Below are 17,439 nucleotides of genomic sequence, written 5' to 3'. Positions count from 1 at the left end.
ATCCTTTTTGTCATCCACTGCTCAGAATTTTTTGCATGCGTCTGAGAGAAGTAAATACCATCACGCTTTCCCACGATTTCTATTTGCAGACAGTCAATTGAATGAATTGTTGCTCTACCTCATAAGATGACTGCGGACCGTAAGTGTAAATATCGACTAGTTTAACACAGCAAAAAGGGGAGCGGTGTTCATCGCAAGGAATTATAAATTGCTAATTTGCAAGGCCGATCTGTTAGCTCGCGAAGGCCAACTATTGCACCGATCAACTCAAAACTTCAACACCCCTCCCCCCCCCCCCCCCCGCCCGGGCATTTGAACTTTGAAGATTGGATCGTTCAAATTCCCGCCCCCCTCGGGCCAAAATGTTGTTCAAATGCCCTACCCTATCGTCGGATTTGTCTGTCATACCCTACTAAAGAAAAATCGTTGTCGGCTCCTGCCGTCTTTAATAAAGACCTTTTGAACACCTTTTTTGTAAGCCAATAGCTCACAAATGCTACCTCTCTTCCTTTAAACTCTTCCATCTCGTCCAAACACGTGTTTTATAGCTGTTAGCGACTTCGGCGCCCGAAAAATAAATCATTTGAAACCTGACACTTCCGATTCAATTTTCCCCACCCCACGCAGGCAAAGGTCAAATTCCCCACTCCCCGGGCACGGAAGATAGTCAAATGCCCGGGGTTTGCCCGGGAAGGGGGGAAGTTGAAGTTTCGACTTCATCGGCGCATAATACGAATCCATTGAAATGTAAAGGGAGGCTACATCCCTCAGTAACCTAAGACATGTTTTTTGTCGCCACCGAATTTCTTACAATTTGAAGCGAAATTGCTACTGTTGTTGGACTGTGAACACGGCAGAGGCCCCTTTTTTCATAATACGAGTAGCGGCGAAGAAAGAACGCCAAGCGAGCCGATCTCTAAGGCCTAAGGCTTGTTCACAACCTTCACTGCTGCGTCGTTTTATGGATACATACATTATTAAATGAATATACTGTACGTGAGGCTTACGATCGCAATAAGAAGTTGCCAGCTAATCATAGATTTCCTAATGTTATGACGCAGCGCTACCTGAAAGCCATTTATTTCCTGCTCGGTGATTGATGTCTGTCACACTTTCTTCGGAGTTGAAAAAATGTTACACATTCCCCCTTTTAAAGATTCCCTATTTTAGAGATTCCTCCTTTTAGAGATCCCCCCTTTTAGAGATTCCCCCTTTCAGCGATTCCCCGTTTTAGAGATCCCCCCTTTTAGAGATTCCCTATTTTTTAGAGATCCCCCCTTTTAGCGATTCCCCGTTTTAAAGATCCCCCCTTTAAGAGATTCCCCGTTCCCCGTTCCTCCTTCCTCGTTCCCATTCCTTGATTCCTTAATTTCTTGATTCCCCGACTGTCCGTTGTAGAGATAGCCCTACCGCTATTAATACTGTAGTTTATTCATTCAAAAACAAAGCACCCATTGAAAATCCTGGCGCAAAGGAGAAACATACGTTTTTAGTAAAGGGTAGTATTATAGTTTAATTTATCGCACACTTTTTGTTTGGTGATCATGAAAAAAATTCCAACAAACAATTCTTGGTCCAATCAAAAGAAGAGAAAGTGAATGAATCGCGTGTCTTGGCTCCGCGCGCACTTGTAAGACAATAGAAAAAACAAATTCAGTTTTAAGGCACGACTCTATTTGATGAAAAACTTGAGCCTTCGTTCCGACTTAAATACTATAGGGGACTTTCAGAACGAGTCAATACAATAGAATAAGTGGCGAGGTATTCAGCAGATATTTTTTTTCTATTTTTTACTTTTCTGTCTGCACTTTTAGTAGAACAAAATTTTATTCTCACTGATTTTGGTCTTCAAAAATCTATATTCGTAAAAGAGCAATCGTTGTGCTATTGTAATAGGAAGGCGTGACCACTAACTGTGAAACATCAAACGAATGAGAGCTTGCTCGCAGGCTAGTCTTTCTTGAATAAAAGTGCCAATTATCGTTCGACAATTGTTGCATAAAAAGAAATAGAATATGTTGGAAGTCGGTATTGTTGATACTGACTGTAGTGACCTCTTCACGGACACCCATTCAATTAATAGACCAGAATACGTGTTGGAAATTGCCATAGCAATGGCTTGAGATTCATGCCACAAAAGGAACTTTGAATGCTTATCTCATTTAAGCGATGAAAAGAAAAACGAAAAGATACAATAGGTGTTGGTTCCCTTTAAAAATAACTCTGTAACCCAAAAGGAAAAGGGTGCCAAAGCAAAGCGCGGTTGCACTTAAGCCTAGCGACGCAATCACAAAGCGCAAGGACACGCACAAAGCAGAAGAGCGCTTATTTCACCATAAGCACAAGCGAAAGCACAAGCATCACTAGCATAATGTTCTTATTTTTGTGCTTGTGCTTGCTTCGCTATTGAAAACCAGGCTTTAGATTGTTCAAATTTTTGTATTTACTTCGAAGATCATTTTTAACGGTTAGAATTTCTTTAAGACGCAAGATCTTTAGGTTATTTTGAATAGGAATGTTTAATGACCTTAATTTGCGACTTATCTACTGCCTCTACTGTATGGTATTCTATTTGTAAATTTCCGTTACTTGAGTGAAGATTTTAATACTTAGCAAACGAAGGAATGAAGTGTGTTGAAATATCTATTACCCCAGGCAAGTGTGTCATAGAAGCTCCGTAGCCAACTCTCTCAACTCAAGGATACAGTAAGAAACAGCAGAAAAACTATCTTTAGCAAAAACTTGATTTTTATTCTGATTAACAATAACAAATTTGGTCTTTGCCTCTGGTCAAAGCGATCTTGTAATGGCAAATAGGGTGCTTCGTTTTCGAATTTGGATGCTTCATTTTCGAGTTTTGAGTGCTTCATTTTCGAGTTGGGATTCGACTTCGTTTTCGACTTAGGGTGCTCAGTTCGATTTCGACCTTTTGGGTGCTTCGTGCTAAGTTTTTCGTTTTCGACTGCTTTGTTTTCCATACTTCCCCTGCCGTAAAGCTCTGAGAGCAGAAAAAATATGCGCGCTGGTTTAGTCAGATAATTATAAGCATGTTTACAGGCAGTAAGGCTTATAATGTGAATCGTCGGGTATTCTTAAAGCCACAGACTTTTTTCTTTTGTCTTTAGCGGGCGTAATTACATTTTCCGTTTATTTGTGATAATGCAGGAGTCAAAACAATGTGATATCACAGAGCTGATAATAGAACGATTTCCGCTATATATTCAAAACTGCAACTGAACAAATCTTTTTTTGCGCTTGTACTGTGCTTGCTTCGCTATTGAAAACCAGGCTTTAGATTGTTCAAATTTTTGTATTTACTTCGAAGATCATTTTTATCGCTTAGAATTTCTTTAAGACGCATGGTCTTAGGTTATTTTGAATAGGAATGTTTAATGACCTTAATTTGCGACTTATCTACTGCCTCTTCTGGTATTCTATTTGTAAATTTCCGTTACTTGAGTGAAAATTTTAACATTTAGCAAACGAAGAAATGAAGTGTGTTGAAATATCTATTACCCCAGGCAAGTGTGTCATAGTTAGGCAGTTTCCTGATGAAGGCCGTGTGATATGGCTGAAACGTCGATCGTTCGTCTATAATTTTCCAGTAATTAAATTTTTTTCGTTTTATTATACGGCAGGAAGTACTTACAAAGCTACACCTTGGGTACATTGTTCATCGTGACTATCTACCAGCGATTTTCACGATAGCCTCCGATGTAAAGCAAGTCATATGCATGGCAATACCACCTATATCATAAAACTCAAGTCTTTTGCTGCCGCAGTGAGTGAGACTGAAGCGAATGGAGGAGGCAGCTCTCTAATCGGGAGAAAGGATTGTTCTTCGAAACACAAGGAATTTTGGTTGCGATAAGATGAAAGGTGCAAGGAATTGTGGCTATGTGAAAATGGAGGAATTAGGATGTGCGGTGTGATTCCCGTACTCAGACTCTTTGTTCCCTCTAAATGTCTGAGCAAATTGCTCGTTACACAGAAGTTTAGAACAGAAACTGTAATGTAATGATTAACGATTTGAGTTCCCGGTATATGTGTAATGATTAACAAAAACAGAGCCCGGTATATGAGAGCCACTGAACCCTGTATTTTGCTGACACTGATCCAGCCGTTGTTGAACTCGTTCTTAATAAAGTACTTCAGGTAATGGGCGAATAGTTTCGAAATAATAAGATGATTCTAAACCCTGATAAATGCAAGGTATTGGCTCTGTTGCGACAACCCAATATCAAGCTTTCAATGGTTGTTGATAGGGTTGCTATACCACAATTTCGCTTTGTGAGCAGATCTAGAAGTTTCGCTTCGTGCAGTTCAGTGCATTTTGTAACTTTCTTCGCTTCGAGCAGTCAATTCAGTTACCAGCTCCTAACAAATTATTAACCGCTTTTCGCTTTTCACCACATGCGTTGAGTTCCCGCCGTCATAGGCAGTTATTGATGAAGAATAAAGCGTGTTTGAATTTTTTATTGCTGGAGTTTGTACTCGAAAGGAGATTACATTGGTTATACGGAATTCCTCGAATAAGCGCTGCATCGGGGGTGCGGCGCTTATTCGAGGGCGGCGCTTATTCGAGTAAATACGGTATGTATGTATGTATGTATGTATGTATGTATGTATGTATGTATGTATGTGTGTGTGTGTGTGTGTGTGTGTGTGTGTGTGTGTGTGTGTGTGTGTGTGTATGTATGTATGTATGTATACATAAATATAGAGTGTGTCTTCAGTGCTAAGTATAACTTTAACAAAAACAAGAAAAAAAAGGTTACACATGGGAGGGGTCGCTAGGACCAGGAGAATATGAGATAACGGAGCGAATCCCTGTACCCCCATAACAATTATTTGAAATCTATTTTTAGATTGCGCTCATGTTCCTAAGGTTTTTTTTTTAATTTTTTTTCTCCATTTATGTATGTGTATATGTATATTAACTTTATTCAGTGATTCTACCTGCCGCAGCTCAGGAGGGAAGCTGTTCGAAAGCACCGCCTCGCTATAGCTAAAACTGTCTTCCAAATAAATGGTATTGGAACAGCAAGTTTGTTCACGCAGTCCCTTAGTGATTAGTAACGTCAGATCGATTGATAAATACAACGCTTAAATACTCGGGTGTAAGACCATTTAAAATTAAAGACCATAGTGGTTTTGTGCTGCGTACCCAACTTTCTCAACTCAAGGATACAGTAAGAAACAGCAGAAAAACGATCTTTAGTAACAAGTTGATTTTTATTCTGATAAACAATTAAATTTGGTTTTTCCCTCTGGTCAAAGCGATCTTCTAATGGCAAAAATAGGGTGCTTCGTTTTCGACTTAGGATGCTTCGTTTTCGAGGTTTGAGTGCTTCATTTTCGAGTTGGGATTCGACTTCGTTTTCGACTTACGGTGTTTAGTTCGATCTAGACCTTTGGGGTGCTTCGTGCTATGTTCTTCGTTTTCGAGTGCTTCGTTTTCGATACTTCCCTTGCCGTAAACCTCTGCTTGAGAGCAGAATAAATAGGCGTGCTGGTTTAGTTAGATGAGCATGTTTACCGGCAGTAAGGGTCATATCTAAATCGTCGGGTATTCTTAAAGCCGGAGACTTTTTTTCTTTTATCTTTAGCGGGCGTAATTTCATTTTCCGTTTATTTGTGATAATGCAGGAGTCAAAACACCGTGATATCACAGAGCTGATAATAGAACGATTTCCGCTATATATTCAAAACTGCAACTGAACAAATCACTTTCCGTGCGCTTCGCCAAGTACGATTCTTCCAAACTGCTGTCTTCTCGTCCTGCTGTAATCTCTGTATTGTTTAAACGCAGTCTTTTAAATTATTTGCAAAAGGTAAGTTAAGTGCTCCACAGATTATAGAACGGTGTAGGAGCAATCAATTCCATCCGAACATCGCTACTTAGAAACAATGCATTTATGGTCAGATTGTTAATCGAGATCAGGGTGGCTCAAAAGATGCTCTCCTGCTTGCTAAGCTTATCAAAAAAAGGTCGTGTCACTGTACCCTAGAACTCGATTTAAAGATACAAATGCGTGCGTTTTGCTTTTGACACCATTACAGCTTGTTATGGTTTTTTTTTTAGTTTAATTCACGTTAAATCTTTTAGATTAGTTTCACACTGTGACAAAGGAACGGAAACTAAGTGTATGTTTCTAGTAAATTGAGGCAAAGAAAGTAATTTGTGAGGCGCGGATCATTCCAAGAAAAAAAGTATTTCCATTTCGTTATTCGTGTTTCTTTTTTTTTTTTTTTTCCCCTTTTTTTTTATCAGACTGCAGATTTCGTTCTTTGGTCGCGCTCTAATTACTATGCTGTGTCTTTCTGAGTGACTCAGGAAAAAAAGGTCAGTAATTTTCAAGTTCGTCCTAATGATTGTAAATACTTAAATACTTCAAGGGTATTGAAACTAGCGTTGTTTGCTTGACTCTACCGGTTCGCCAACGGCTGTGATTAAAATTCAGGACGAATCAACAATATCCTAGGCCTGCAGGCTTTACAAAACAACCGTAACGCCTGTGTGAATTGAACAAACGTTTTTTCTTTAGATTTTCTGTGTGTTTGTTCAACACCTCAATGGCAAAATTTTGCTCTTGGATTTTTATCCAAAGGCTGTTTACTTTGAGTGTAAATTTTGGATTTCACGGTCCGCCATTACTCACGTTCAAAACTGGCCGAGGGACCTCAGAGGGTTGGATCTAGGGCAAGTGACATCATTTACTAACCAGCTTAAAAGGCAGTTCATTTTATATGCAAAACACTAGTTTAAAAGTCTGAAAGCCCGAGTCTCCCGTGCTGTATATTAATTAAGCCTTAAACTAATGAGTTTTTTACGATATTTTCTCCTCGATCCAGCTCTCAAGTATTTCAAAGTCAGTAATGGCGGACCATCAAATAGGAAAATTCTAGTTAAAATAAACACGTTTCTTTTTGAAATCAAGGCTTAAAACTTGGGTCACGTAGTGTTTAGTTAACATAGTTTTGAAATCCAAAGAAAAAGGAGAATTGATTTTTTGGTCATAGTAGCACTTGAAGTATGTCTTTTGCATCAGTGGTGAAGTAAATCGTTGATCGATGTTAGCTTAAGTCCTGCTTCGTGGTAAACTTCAGTTTTTATAATAATGTCTTAGACTTAATTTACTTTTAAGTTTACGTATCTGGCAATTTTGCCTAACCGGTCAAGCGTTATGGCCCAAAAGCAGGATGTTCCTAACTTTTCCCGAATTTTTACGTCTTAGGGCGTCCAATAAAGAAACCCGATTTTTGCAGATCTATAAAAATGTTTATTCTCGTCTTAACGCTTATGTTAGAGTTACACGAAATGTGTGCCTTTCATATTTAGTCTAACACGATAACACGATATACAACGACTCGAAATGAAATGATCTCAGGCTTTCTTGTTTTTTAACTTATTCGAAAACTCCATAGATGCAGGAAGTTTATTGCCAAGAGGAAATAAATGGATTTATGCTGAGTGTGACTTGCTTAGTTAGTTATTTCTCATATTGCAGTTTGGGCATTTCTGTCATCCGGGGTTTTCTCTAGATCATTCACCATTTGTACAAGCTAGGCGGAGGCTGATTCAACAGGGTCAAATCAATTTTCCCTCCCCACCCTCCCTATTTTTACTTTGTTGTGGATGGCGTGTGTCCCCTCACCTTTGCTGGGATCATGTCTTCTATATTTGGGTATTTCCTAGCCTAGCCCATCAGGGCTTGGCCAAAATATCCCAAACAAATGTGGTATTATTTGTGTCCCAGCAAACGGAGCTCGCCCAGAGCAATGCCTTGCCAACAATACCAGTCAGACTGTATGATTGTTAGAAGCATGAAGCATAAATGATAATAATTGTCGCTATTCTTTTCTCGTGACAGTTCACTGTCCCGCCTTATCGATACCACTCATGCATTTGGTAGCAAACTCTTTCTTTCCGCTCTCTTCAACTACCTTAAGTCCTATGTTGCGATGTATTACTATCCACTTAGGGACAATTTTGTTGGCGGGGATCTGGATCTCTTACATTTAAGCCAAAAACACAAACCAAGGCATCCACAAATACTTGACTATAACATGAATAAGTTAGTCCATATCATGCATGCATCAACAATGTATTTGGAATGTTCAGATATTCAGTTTGTAGAAGCGATTGTAGGTGATTTATTTTAGGGGAAGGGGGGTTTGCAGTCTCTAAAAGACCTCAATGCCCCCACCCCTTCCCCGTCAAAAAGGCTTCGAACATAGAGTATTATATTCTTACCCAAACGCAATGCAATTCCTTTCTACGAGTGATGGACTTATGATATTTCACAGTTTGTAATTTTAAAGCTCCAATAGCTGATGAATAAATTCTCTAACTTGCTCAATGAACCGCTGATCCTTAGCGTGCATTTATCAATTATTGTGAACACCCAGTCAACTATGATGAAATAAATGAATGGGACATTTTATGACGAGTCCTTTCCCTTAAGTTTTTCTTTGCTAAAGTTGTCATTGTGCTGGGTTTTTAGTGATAAGTAACGTTTAGACCTCTCTGATTAACTGAAACGCGTTTTGCCATATAGCAATTGGTAAGTCAAATGCAAAACAAGGTGGCATGAATGCGTAAAGATTCAAGAAGCAACTGATTTTTTGAGGAGGAATATCTAAAGCTCTAACTTGTTCTTTCCAAAGCATTAGTTCACTATTGTGCGAGCATTCTAGTTCACTCGGTTTTCATTGGCAAGGCGATGCTGAATTTTTCAACTGCCAAACTCGACATGAGTTATTTGATTTTATTTGTTTGATGATCAAGCAAGTAAGGCAGGACTGTTTTGCTCAGTGGATGACTTATTAAAAAAAGGAGGGTGTGATCTGCAGTCATCCATGATTCAAATATGTAGATATTGGCCTGTTGTAATTGCATCCCGAAAAAGGGAATTTCTCCTCTTTCACCATTCAGTGCTTTGCGGCTCCATTAATACACCCGTTTCTACAGTCAATCTTACTCATCCATTGAAAGTGGCCGTGACTAAACAGTCACCTGTTCGGATTATCCTTTAGTTAAAGGTTGAATGTGTTAGCGCAAAATGATTGATTTTTTCCCCCTTTCATGGCTTAAATCTTGAAGCTGTTTAAACCAAAGCCAATAGACTCTTTCACGGTTTTTGGCGCCATCTTGGTTGGGGGGCAAACAGAGCTAGATTTACAGTAAACGTATGCGATTTTGGCCGACTTTGAACCGCTGTAGCGCCGCTAAAAAGAGACGGATTTCCACAGTGATAGTGTCTTTTAAAAGACATTTATACTGAGATTATTTTCATGAAAAATGAAGAACAGATTCAGGCTACAACGACCATAAACGAATTTTTACATGTAAGATTTCATACAAACCCTTCCAAAATCATCACGGCAAATTGCCGCGAAATTAGAAGCAACATGAGGGAGATTTATTATTCGAATTTACGGACGTCTTACCCTCCTTAATAGCCTTATTTTCTGTTGAATGAATGATATCAATAAAGCTATTTAAAGTAGTGGCAAAAGTTGGAAATCGGTCTCTTTTGAGCGGCGCTACAGCGGTTCAAAGTCGGCAAAAATCCCATACATTTACTGTAAATTTAGCCGTGCACGTGTTTGTCCCCCAGCCAAGATGGCGGTCAAAAACCGTGGAAGGGTCTATTCCGTTATTGATAGAAACTAAAGCGGAATCAGTTTTGTTTATGTTGCTTAAATTAATCTTCGTTTCCCCCAAATAACCTAATTGCAAATTCGTCCATGTTAGATTTTACAGGAAGTTAGAACTTCCAGTTAAATCTTTAAAATGCTTGGTGCTTATAGAAACATCTTTCCACCTCTTAAAATGAGGCTTCAGAAATAAGGAAAAAAAAACCAATGTGAATGGTGTCGAAAGGCACAGTTCGGCTGTAACCCGGCTTCCGGCACCCATGCGTGTTTTAACCCTTTTACTTGGATACGGTAATACTGCAGGTCATCCCTTACACGATCTTGAAAGCGAAGGTTGGCTCAACCTCGACAATGAGACCACCTCTCATGGTCTAAATCTATAGATGAAATTAGTACGAGGATATTTACAACTACAAGGGCCCTTAACCATATAAGACGATTCATCTCAGAACAAGGTACTGCCCTCCAAATCTATCAAGCGTTCATCTTACCCCATCTTTGATTATTGTAGCTCCGTTTGGGGCAATTGCAACTGAACCTTAAGTGATAAACTCCAAAACCTTTAAAATAGAGCTGCCAGGGCGATTGCCACAAAGGCGATTGCGATTGCGATTGCGATTGCGATTGCCACAAAGTGCCAGTTTCCTTTTAAATATGGTTAATTGGGATAATCTAATATTACACGCCGGAAAAAGACTAAAGCCACATTGATGTTTAAAATGATCAAAGGTCTCTCCCCAGCGAGAGCAGTGCGATTATGGCTAAATCGTAGAATAGTATACACCGATTTAGGGGTACTATTATCCGATTTAACCACTACAGTTTTTGATGTTTTACGAATATACCGTCCCATTCTTCCTATTCTACGATTGTACTTTCAGATATTTCAGAAATCTTTGTCCGATTTTACGATTTTACCTTAAGACCCTTAAGACCTTTAAGATGAATTTAACCACTACAGTTTTTGATGTTTTCGAATATACCGTCCTATTCTTCCTATTCTACGATTGTACTTTCAAATATTTCAGAAATCTTTGTTCGATTCTCCGATTCTTCCGATTCTACGATTTTACCTTAAGAGTTTACGTTAAAAAGATGTTTCAGAAAGCAGAATTCATTCTCCGATTCTCCGATTCTTCCGATTCTACGATTGTACCTTAAGATTCTCCAGAATTCACTCTCCGATTCTTCCGATTCTACGATTGTACCTTAAGATTCTCCAGAATTCACTCTCCGATTCTCCGATTCTTCCGATTCTACGACTATACCTTAAGATTCTCTCGGTAAAAAGTGTAGTTAACCGTACCGTAAAATGAAAGCTAAAATTTTAAAAGAGTGCTTAGGCCTAATCACTGAAACACTGAAACGAGCGCTGGGCTTAATCAGTAAACGAGTGCTATATTCATCACCTTATCTCGTAAAGAGTGTGATTAATGGAACCGTAATATGAAAGCTAAAATTTGACTGAAAGAACGAGGCTCGGCGGCCCGGCGGCTCAACGGCTCGTCAGTCAACGCGACTGGCAAGCCGCCGAGCCACTCGAGTGATACTTCTTTAAAAATGGCCTATATTCTGTAGTTTATCCGCACTTACGTCTTTACGCTTTCACAACGGCGAATATCCATTGTGCTTTGCGCTTTAGTTCACGATTTTAGAACGAGGAATATACATTCTAATTACCGATTTTGGTCTTAGGACTCGGAAGAGTATATACTGTATATAGTCCTCTTGGGCTCTCACGCTTTGAGAACGAAGATTATTCATTGTGTTTTGTACTTTGGGGCATTTATGATTTTAGAACGAGGAACATACATTCTTAGTAGCACTTTTAGACTCTCCTGAGAGAATGAAAATTGGTTAAATAGGAGAATCGGAAAAATCTTAGAATCGGACAATAGGAGAATCGGAAAAATCGTAGAATCAGAGAATGAAAATTGGTAAAATAGGAGAATCGGAAAAATCTTAGAATCGGACAATAAAAATTGGTAAAATAGGAGAATCGGAAAAATCGTAGAATCGGAAGAATCGCAGAATCTGAACAAGCGGAGAATCTGAAGAATCGGAAGAATCGTAGGTCAAAAGTCATATTTTACTATTGTACGATTTAGCCATAATCGCAGCCTTCTGTCCCCAGCGTACCTCCAGAATTTATTTTATACCCGCATTACACAGTATAACTTTAGAGACTCTGAGGCTAAACTCGAGTTGTCTATACCACGCACAAATTATTCGAAGCGTGCTTTTTGTTATTGCCGGGCACTGTTACCGATACGTTTGCTCGTCGGAGTACGGAAATTAGATTCCTTAGGATATTTCAAAGGGGAAACTGACCACCTTGATAGCAGCTGTCGGTCGGGCTCCCACATGACACTCTTGTAAAACGGCCTAGTTGTAATGAAACTTCTCACTGTAATATATACTGAAGATTTTACCGTGTATAAATAATGTAATATGTATGTGTATAGGAAATCTTATGAACGCGAATGCATTTCGTGACTTATGGACACGAGTGAAAGATGAAAGTTCCCCTGTCCAGTGCCAACTTGAGGACTTTCCGATCACGAGTGACCATCAAACACAAAATGCAGAAGGAAGTCCATACAAATTTTTATTTATCACATACTCGACAAAATCTTTCCATCGCTTTGTTGCCATAGCAACTTCCGAGTTGCACTCTAAAACCTCTTTTGCCCTTTAACCTATTTATGCATTCGTCATTAACAAAAAAGAAACCCAATATTCTGTTGAGTAAATAATGAGTATGTACTCGGAGGATAATCTTTTTCGGTCGCTGGGCTTCTGGCAATCGGCATACAAGGGTAAAAAAATAATGTAAAATAATAAGAGATTTTATGACCATTCGAAACCTCGATTAAAGAGAATTTTTGTTGCAGTTATGTGCTTAGTTACCTGGCCTTTAAATGAAAGTGAGGTTGGAGTTGACCTTGTCATGATACAGACCTCCCTGTTTTTCATATGTTTATGATGTTCTCTTGCCAAGAAGTTGAATAAGAAAAGCAGTGAGGTCTCTATCAAAACAAGGTCAACTTTATGGGGAGAATAAGCGAGGATAAATTGGAAAGGGTGAAACTTTACGGAGTTAAAAATCCCCATGGAAAAATTCTAAGGTGGTTTGAAAACTCAAAAAAATAGGACTGAGTGGTAAGATACGTAATGAACAGCAATGGATAATTTTCAGTACCGTCGATTTCAACGAGTTTCGAGAGAATGACTTGGTAACACAGAATACATGATATTGAATAACCTTTTATTACTTTAAAAAGCAGATTAAAGATCAAGCGTCTTTACTTTTCTTTCCTTCCAGCTTCATCCTTGATTTGACATTGGATAGTCTGATCGAAAAAGCTTTCATTGTCATCTAGTTATTGAAGAATGGTAGATGGGAAGTTAGAAGCTGTAGAACAGCGAATGCTAGAGCTTGCCATTGCGATTAGTGTAGAAGACAGGGATCGAGAAGGAGGGGCTCATTTTCATCTCGGCACTGCTTACCTTAACCTACCTGATTATCAACAGGCCATAACAAATTATGCACAAGCATTGCATATTTTCAGAGATATAGGCTGCAGGGCTAACGAGGGATCAGCCTATGGAAATCTGGGAATTGCTTATCACAAACAAGGTAATTTTAAACAAGCCATTGAGTACTATGAAAAATGTCTTAGTATTGCTAAAGACGTAGGGGATAGGGCTGGCGAGGGATCAGCCTATGGAAATCTGGGAAATGCCTATCTTAGTTTAGGTAATTTTAAACAATCCATTCAGTACAAGGAAAAATGTCTCAGTATTGCAAAAGAAGTAGGGGATAGGGCTAGGGAGGGAACAACCTATGGAAATCTGGGAAATGGGTATCTTAGTCTAGGTAATTTTAAACAAGCCATTGAGTACTATGAAAAATGTCTCAGTATTGTAAAAGAAGTAGGGGATAGGGCTAGCGAGGGAACAACCTATGGAAATCTGGGAAATGCCTATCTTAGTCTAGGTAATTTTAAACAAGCCATTGAGTACTACGAAAAAGATCTTAGTATTGCTAAAGACGTAGGGGATAGGGCTGGCGAGGGATCAGTCTATGGAAATCTGGGAAATGCCTATCGCAAACTTGGTAATTTTAAACAAGCCATTGAGTACAACAAAAAACATCTTAGTATTGCTAAAGAAGTAGGGGATAGGGCTGGCGAGGGATCAGCCTATGGAATTCTGGGAAATGGCTATCTTAGTCTAGGTAATTTTAAACAAGCCATTGAGTACTATGAAAAACATCTTAGTATTGCAAAAGAAGTAGGGGATAGGGCTGGCGAGGGATCAACCTATGGAAATCTGGGAAATGCCTATCTTAGTCTTGGTAATTTTAAACAAGCCATTGAGTACTACGAAAAAGATCTTAGTATTGCTAAAGACGTAGGGGATAGGGCTGGCGAGGGATCAGCCTATGGAAATCTGGGAAATGCCTATCGCAAACTTGATAATTTTAAACAAGCCATTGAGTACGACGAAAAACATCTTAGTATTGCTAAAGACGTAGAGGATAGGGCTGGCGAGGGATCAGCCTATGGAAATCTGGGAAAGGCCTTTTTTAGTCTAGGTAATTTTAAACAAGCCATTGAGTACCACGAAAAACGTCTTAGTATTGCTAAAGAAGTAGGGGATAGGGCTGGCGAGGGATCAGCCTATGGAAATCTGGGAAATGCCTATTGCATTTTAGGTTATTTAAAGGAAGCCATGGAGTACCATAAACACAGTCTTAGTATTTACAAGGAAATTGGAGACTGTATAAGTGAAGGAATGGCGTGGCATTCGCTAGGTTATGACCATGAATTGTTGGGTTTCTTGAGTAATGCACTCAGTTGCTATCGTTTAAGTATAAAACATTTTGATAAAACAAGGCGTAGTCTGAAGTCAGAAGATGAATGGAAAATAAGTTTTCGTGATTCTTATCGCCTGTCATACACTGCTCTGTGGAGGACACTTTTGAAGAATGGAGAGATTGAAGAAGCTTTGTATGCAGCTGAGAAAGGTCGAGCACAGGCTTTGATGGATATTTTGAAAGATCAATACGGCATTGACTTTCCGTTATTTTCTGCACTTGCTCCGAATCAAACTCTTACAGCTGCATTAGAGCTTTTACCTTCACAAGCCGTTTTTGTGGCACTTGACGATAACAAGATCACGTTTTGGGTGCTTAGAAAAGACAGCAAGATCAGCTTTCGGCAAAAAGAAATCGCGAATGGAAGTGCTGATTTGCTGATGGAAACTATTTTGAAAGGGATCGGCGTAAGGGATGGTGTCAGATGCGAGAATCGTTCTTTGGATCCACTACGTAGTGACCTGTCTCACAGCAAAAAACTTATCACTGAGAAAACAGTTCTACCATCCTCATCCTCCGTTAACTCTTTACAGCCGTTGTATGATGTCTTACTCGGGCCAATTGCAGACTTGCTCCAAGAAAATGAGTTAATCGTTGTTCCCGATGGACCATTTTGCTTGGCTCCATATTCTGCATTGAGTGAATCTATCAGGATCCGCACCGTTCCCTCGTTGACCGCTTTTAATGTGATCGTTGGTGCACGTGAAGACTTCCACAGTAAGACTGGAGCACTGCTTGTAGGTGATCCGTGGTTGAACGAAGTTACTAATAAGAAAGGAGAGCCCATTTTGGAACAGCTTCCGTGTGCAAAAAAGGAAGTAGAGATGATTGGACAACTTCTGCACACAACACCGCTGACTGGAAAAAGTGCCACGAAATCTGAGGTGCTGAAAAGTTTGAAATCAGTTGCATTAGTTCACATGGCAGCACATGGATACCCAAAAATGGGAGAAATTGCTTTAGCCCCAAATACCGAACGGAAATCGCCAATTCCCAAAGAGGAAGACTTCATTTTGAAAATGTCGGATGTTCAGACAATTTCTCTTCGAGCAAGACTAGTTGTGCTGAGCTGTTGTCACAGTGGCCGGGGAGAAGTGAAATCTGAGGGAGTGGTGGGAATTGCAAGGGCTTTCCTGTGTGCTGGAGCTCGGTCTGTTTTGGTGTCACTCTGGGCAATTGATGACGAGGCAACGTTGCTGTTCATGAGGTACTTCTACCAGCATCTGGTAGATGGAAAAAGCGCAAGTACAGCTCTTCAACTAGCAATGAAATCTTTCCGAGAGTCAAAGCAGTATTGCGCTATAAAGCACTGGGCGCCATTTGTGCTAGTTGGCGATGATGTCACGCTGGAATTTCCAAAAAAATGGTAAGTGAAGTTCGAGTTTAACTCAGAAAACAAGAATACTGTCAAACTGGAAATTTGACGACAGCAAACAAATAGGCGTAAGATGGCATGATAACGAGATGCAAGCTTCGTAGTGTAAACAATTCAAAGTTTCCTCTAACACGCTTTTGTTCCAAGTGTAATTTCCACAAGCCTATCACGCATGCACAGTAGCGTAAAGGATACATTTCACATTGGTGGACAAACTATTTTCATTCAGCCTTTTCTGACCTTTTGTTAACTGGTGAAGATGGCTCATTTTATCAACTCGTGATATCTCTTTTGGTGTTTATGTTCTCCCATATATAGATCGCTAAACTTCATCTTTTGTAAGGAATTCGAAGACAGCATCGTCCTGCACGTAGCCATTCGCATCGACGCATTGTGTATCCTCGAAAGAACCAGCTACATTTAGGGCTGTTTTACTTTTTTCTTTTTCCAGAATGGATGTCGAAGATGCTAGAAGACTACCTGGCAGGACCTGACGATTCAGTGATTGCCGAACTTGTAAAAAAAAAAAAAAACATTAGAACGGGTTAACAATCATCGTTATGACAGTAGAACAAGCTCCAAAGATTTAGTAGAAGTTTACTGCGTTAACTAAACCAATAGACTGATATTATTGTAAGTGAAATTATGACAGAAAGCTTAGATCTATAGCAAAATGCTATTTTTACCCGCTATTTTGATACTTCGTTTCTTTTATAACTTCAAAAGGCAGTGTTGCTTCAGTGGCGATCAAAATGATAGTGCTATATTTCAATTGCTAAAAATCATGTTTTATTTAGTTCTTTGAAACTTTTTTTGTTGTATGACTGTAAGCCAGTTTCGAAAGAAAAGAAAAAACACTTCTGCTGATGACCTGACCCTTAACATCAGGCGTTTACCGTGATAAGGAAAAGAGAAACATTTGCAACATTCAACGATCACAAAATAGAAGGGAAACAACGGGTGAAAGTTTTTTCCTATTCTTCTGCATAACAAATGGATGAAATCATCAGCAATAAAGAAGACGTTTTTCTTTTCTTAATAAATTTCCAAGTTCTTTATAGGGCTTACTCCCTCGAGTTATCGGTGGTGTTTTTAAGCAAAATGAAAGAATGGGTTTGCATTCGAAAGTAGTTCAATTCCTGGAATAATAGTTAAGAAACTAACAAATCCGCTGCAAAGTTAGAAAAAAATGTCTGGAGCAGATTCATAGCCATCTTCAAAACTGGAAAATTATAAGGTGGCCCTGATTCCGCTTCAGAGAATTTTTTATACCTCTGCAGAGAGATTCATCCTAGCCTGATAACCACTTTACAGCAATATAAAATGGGGGTCACCAAGTTCGTTTCTGAGATATAAGCTTTTGAAAACAAAATATAGGGCTACATTAAAGAGTGCACATTGTTCAGGCATGATTGGTGTTTCATTTGGTACCATAACATTTGATGTCATGTGAAATAATTGGGGTAGATTCAATCCTTCCAAATAGTACAGTTGGTTGAAAGTGTTGGTTTAAGCCTCA

At 39.3% G+C, this 17,439-nt stretch overlaps 1 protein-coding gene across 1 annotated transcript; it reads left to right on the top strand.

Annotated features, from left to right (window-relative positions):
• The first annotated feature begins 5,892 nt into the window (after window positions 1–5,892).
• On the top strand, window positions 5,893–17,239 carry LOC137976844 (tetratricopeptide repeat protein 28-like). Its single transcript, XM_068824180.1, has 3 exons — window positions 5,893–6,346; window positions 12,989–15,911; window positions 16,372–17,239. Coding segments are annotated over exons 2-3 (2,856 nt in total). The 5' UTR covers window positions 5,893–6,346; window positions 12,989–13,056; the 3' UTR covers window positions 16,373–17,239.
• The last annotated feature ends 200 nt before the right edge of the window (window positions 17,240–17,439 follow it).

Source organism: Montipora foliosa, chromosome 11 (genome assembly GCF_036669935.1).
Source record: "Montipora foliosa isolate CH-2021 chromosome 11, ASM3666993v2, whole genome shotgun sequence".
NCBI classification, from domain to species: domain Eukaryota; kingdom Metazoa; phylum Cnidaria; class Anthozoa; order Scleractinia; family Acroporidae; genus Montipora; species Montipora foliosa.
The sequence above is the reverse complement of the archived record's forward strand: the minus strand, read 5'-3'. Positions and strand labels throughout refer to the sequence as shown.

Coding starts and splice junctions, on each gene's coding strand:
- LOC137976844 (XM_068824180.1), top strand. CDS start 13,057: ATGGTAGATGGGAAGTTAGAAGCTGTAGAACAGCGAATGCTAGAGCTT.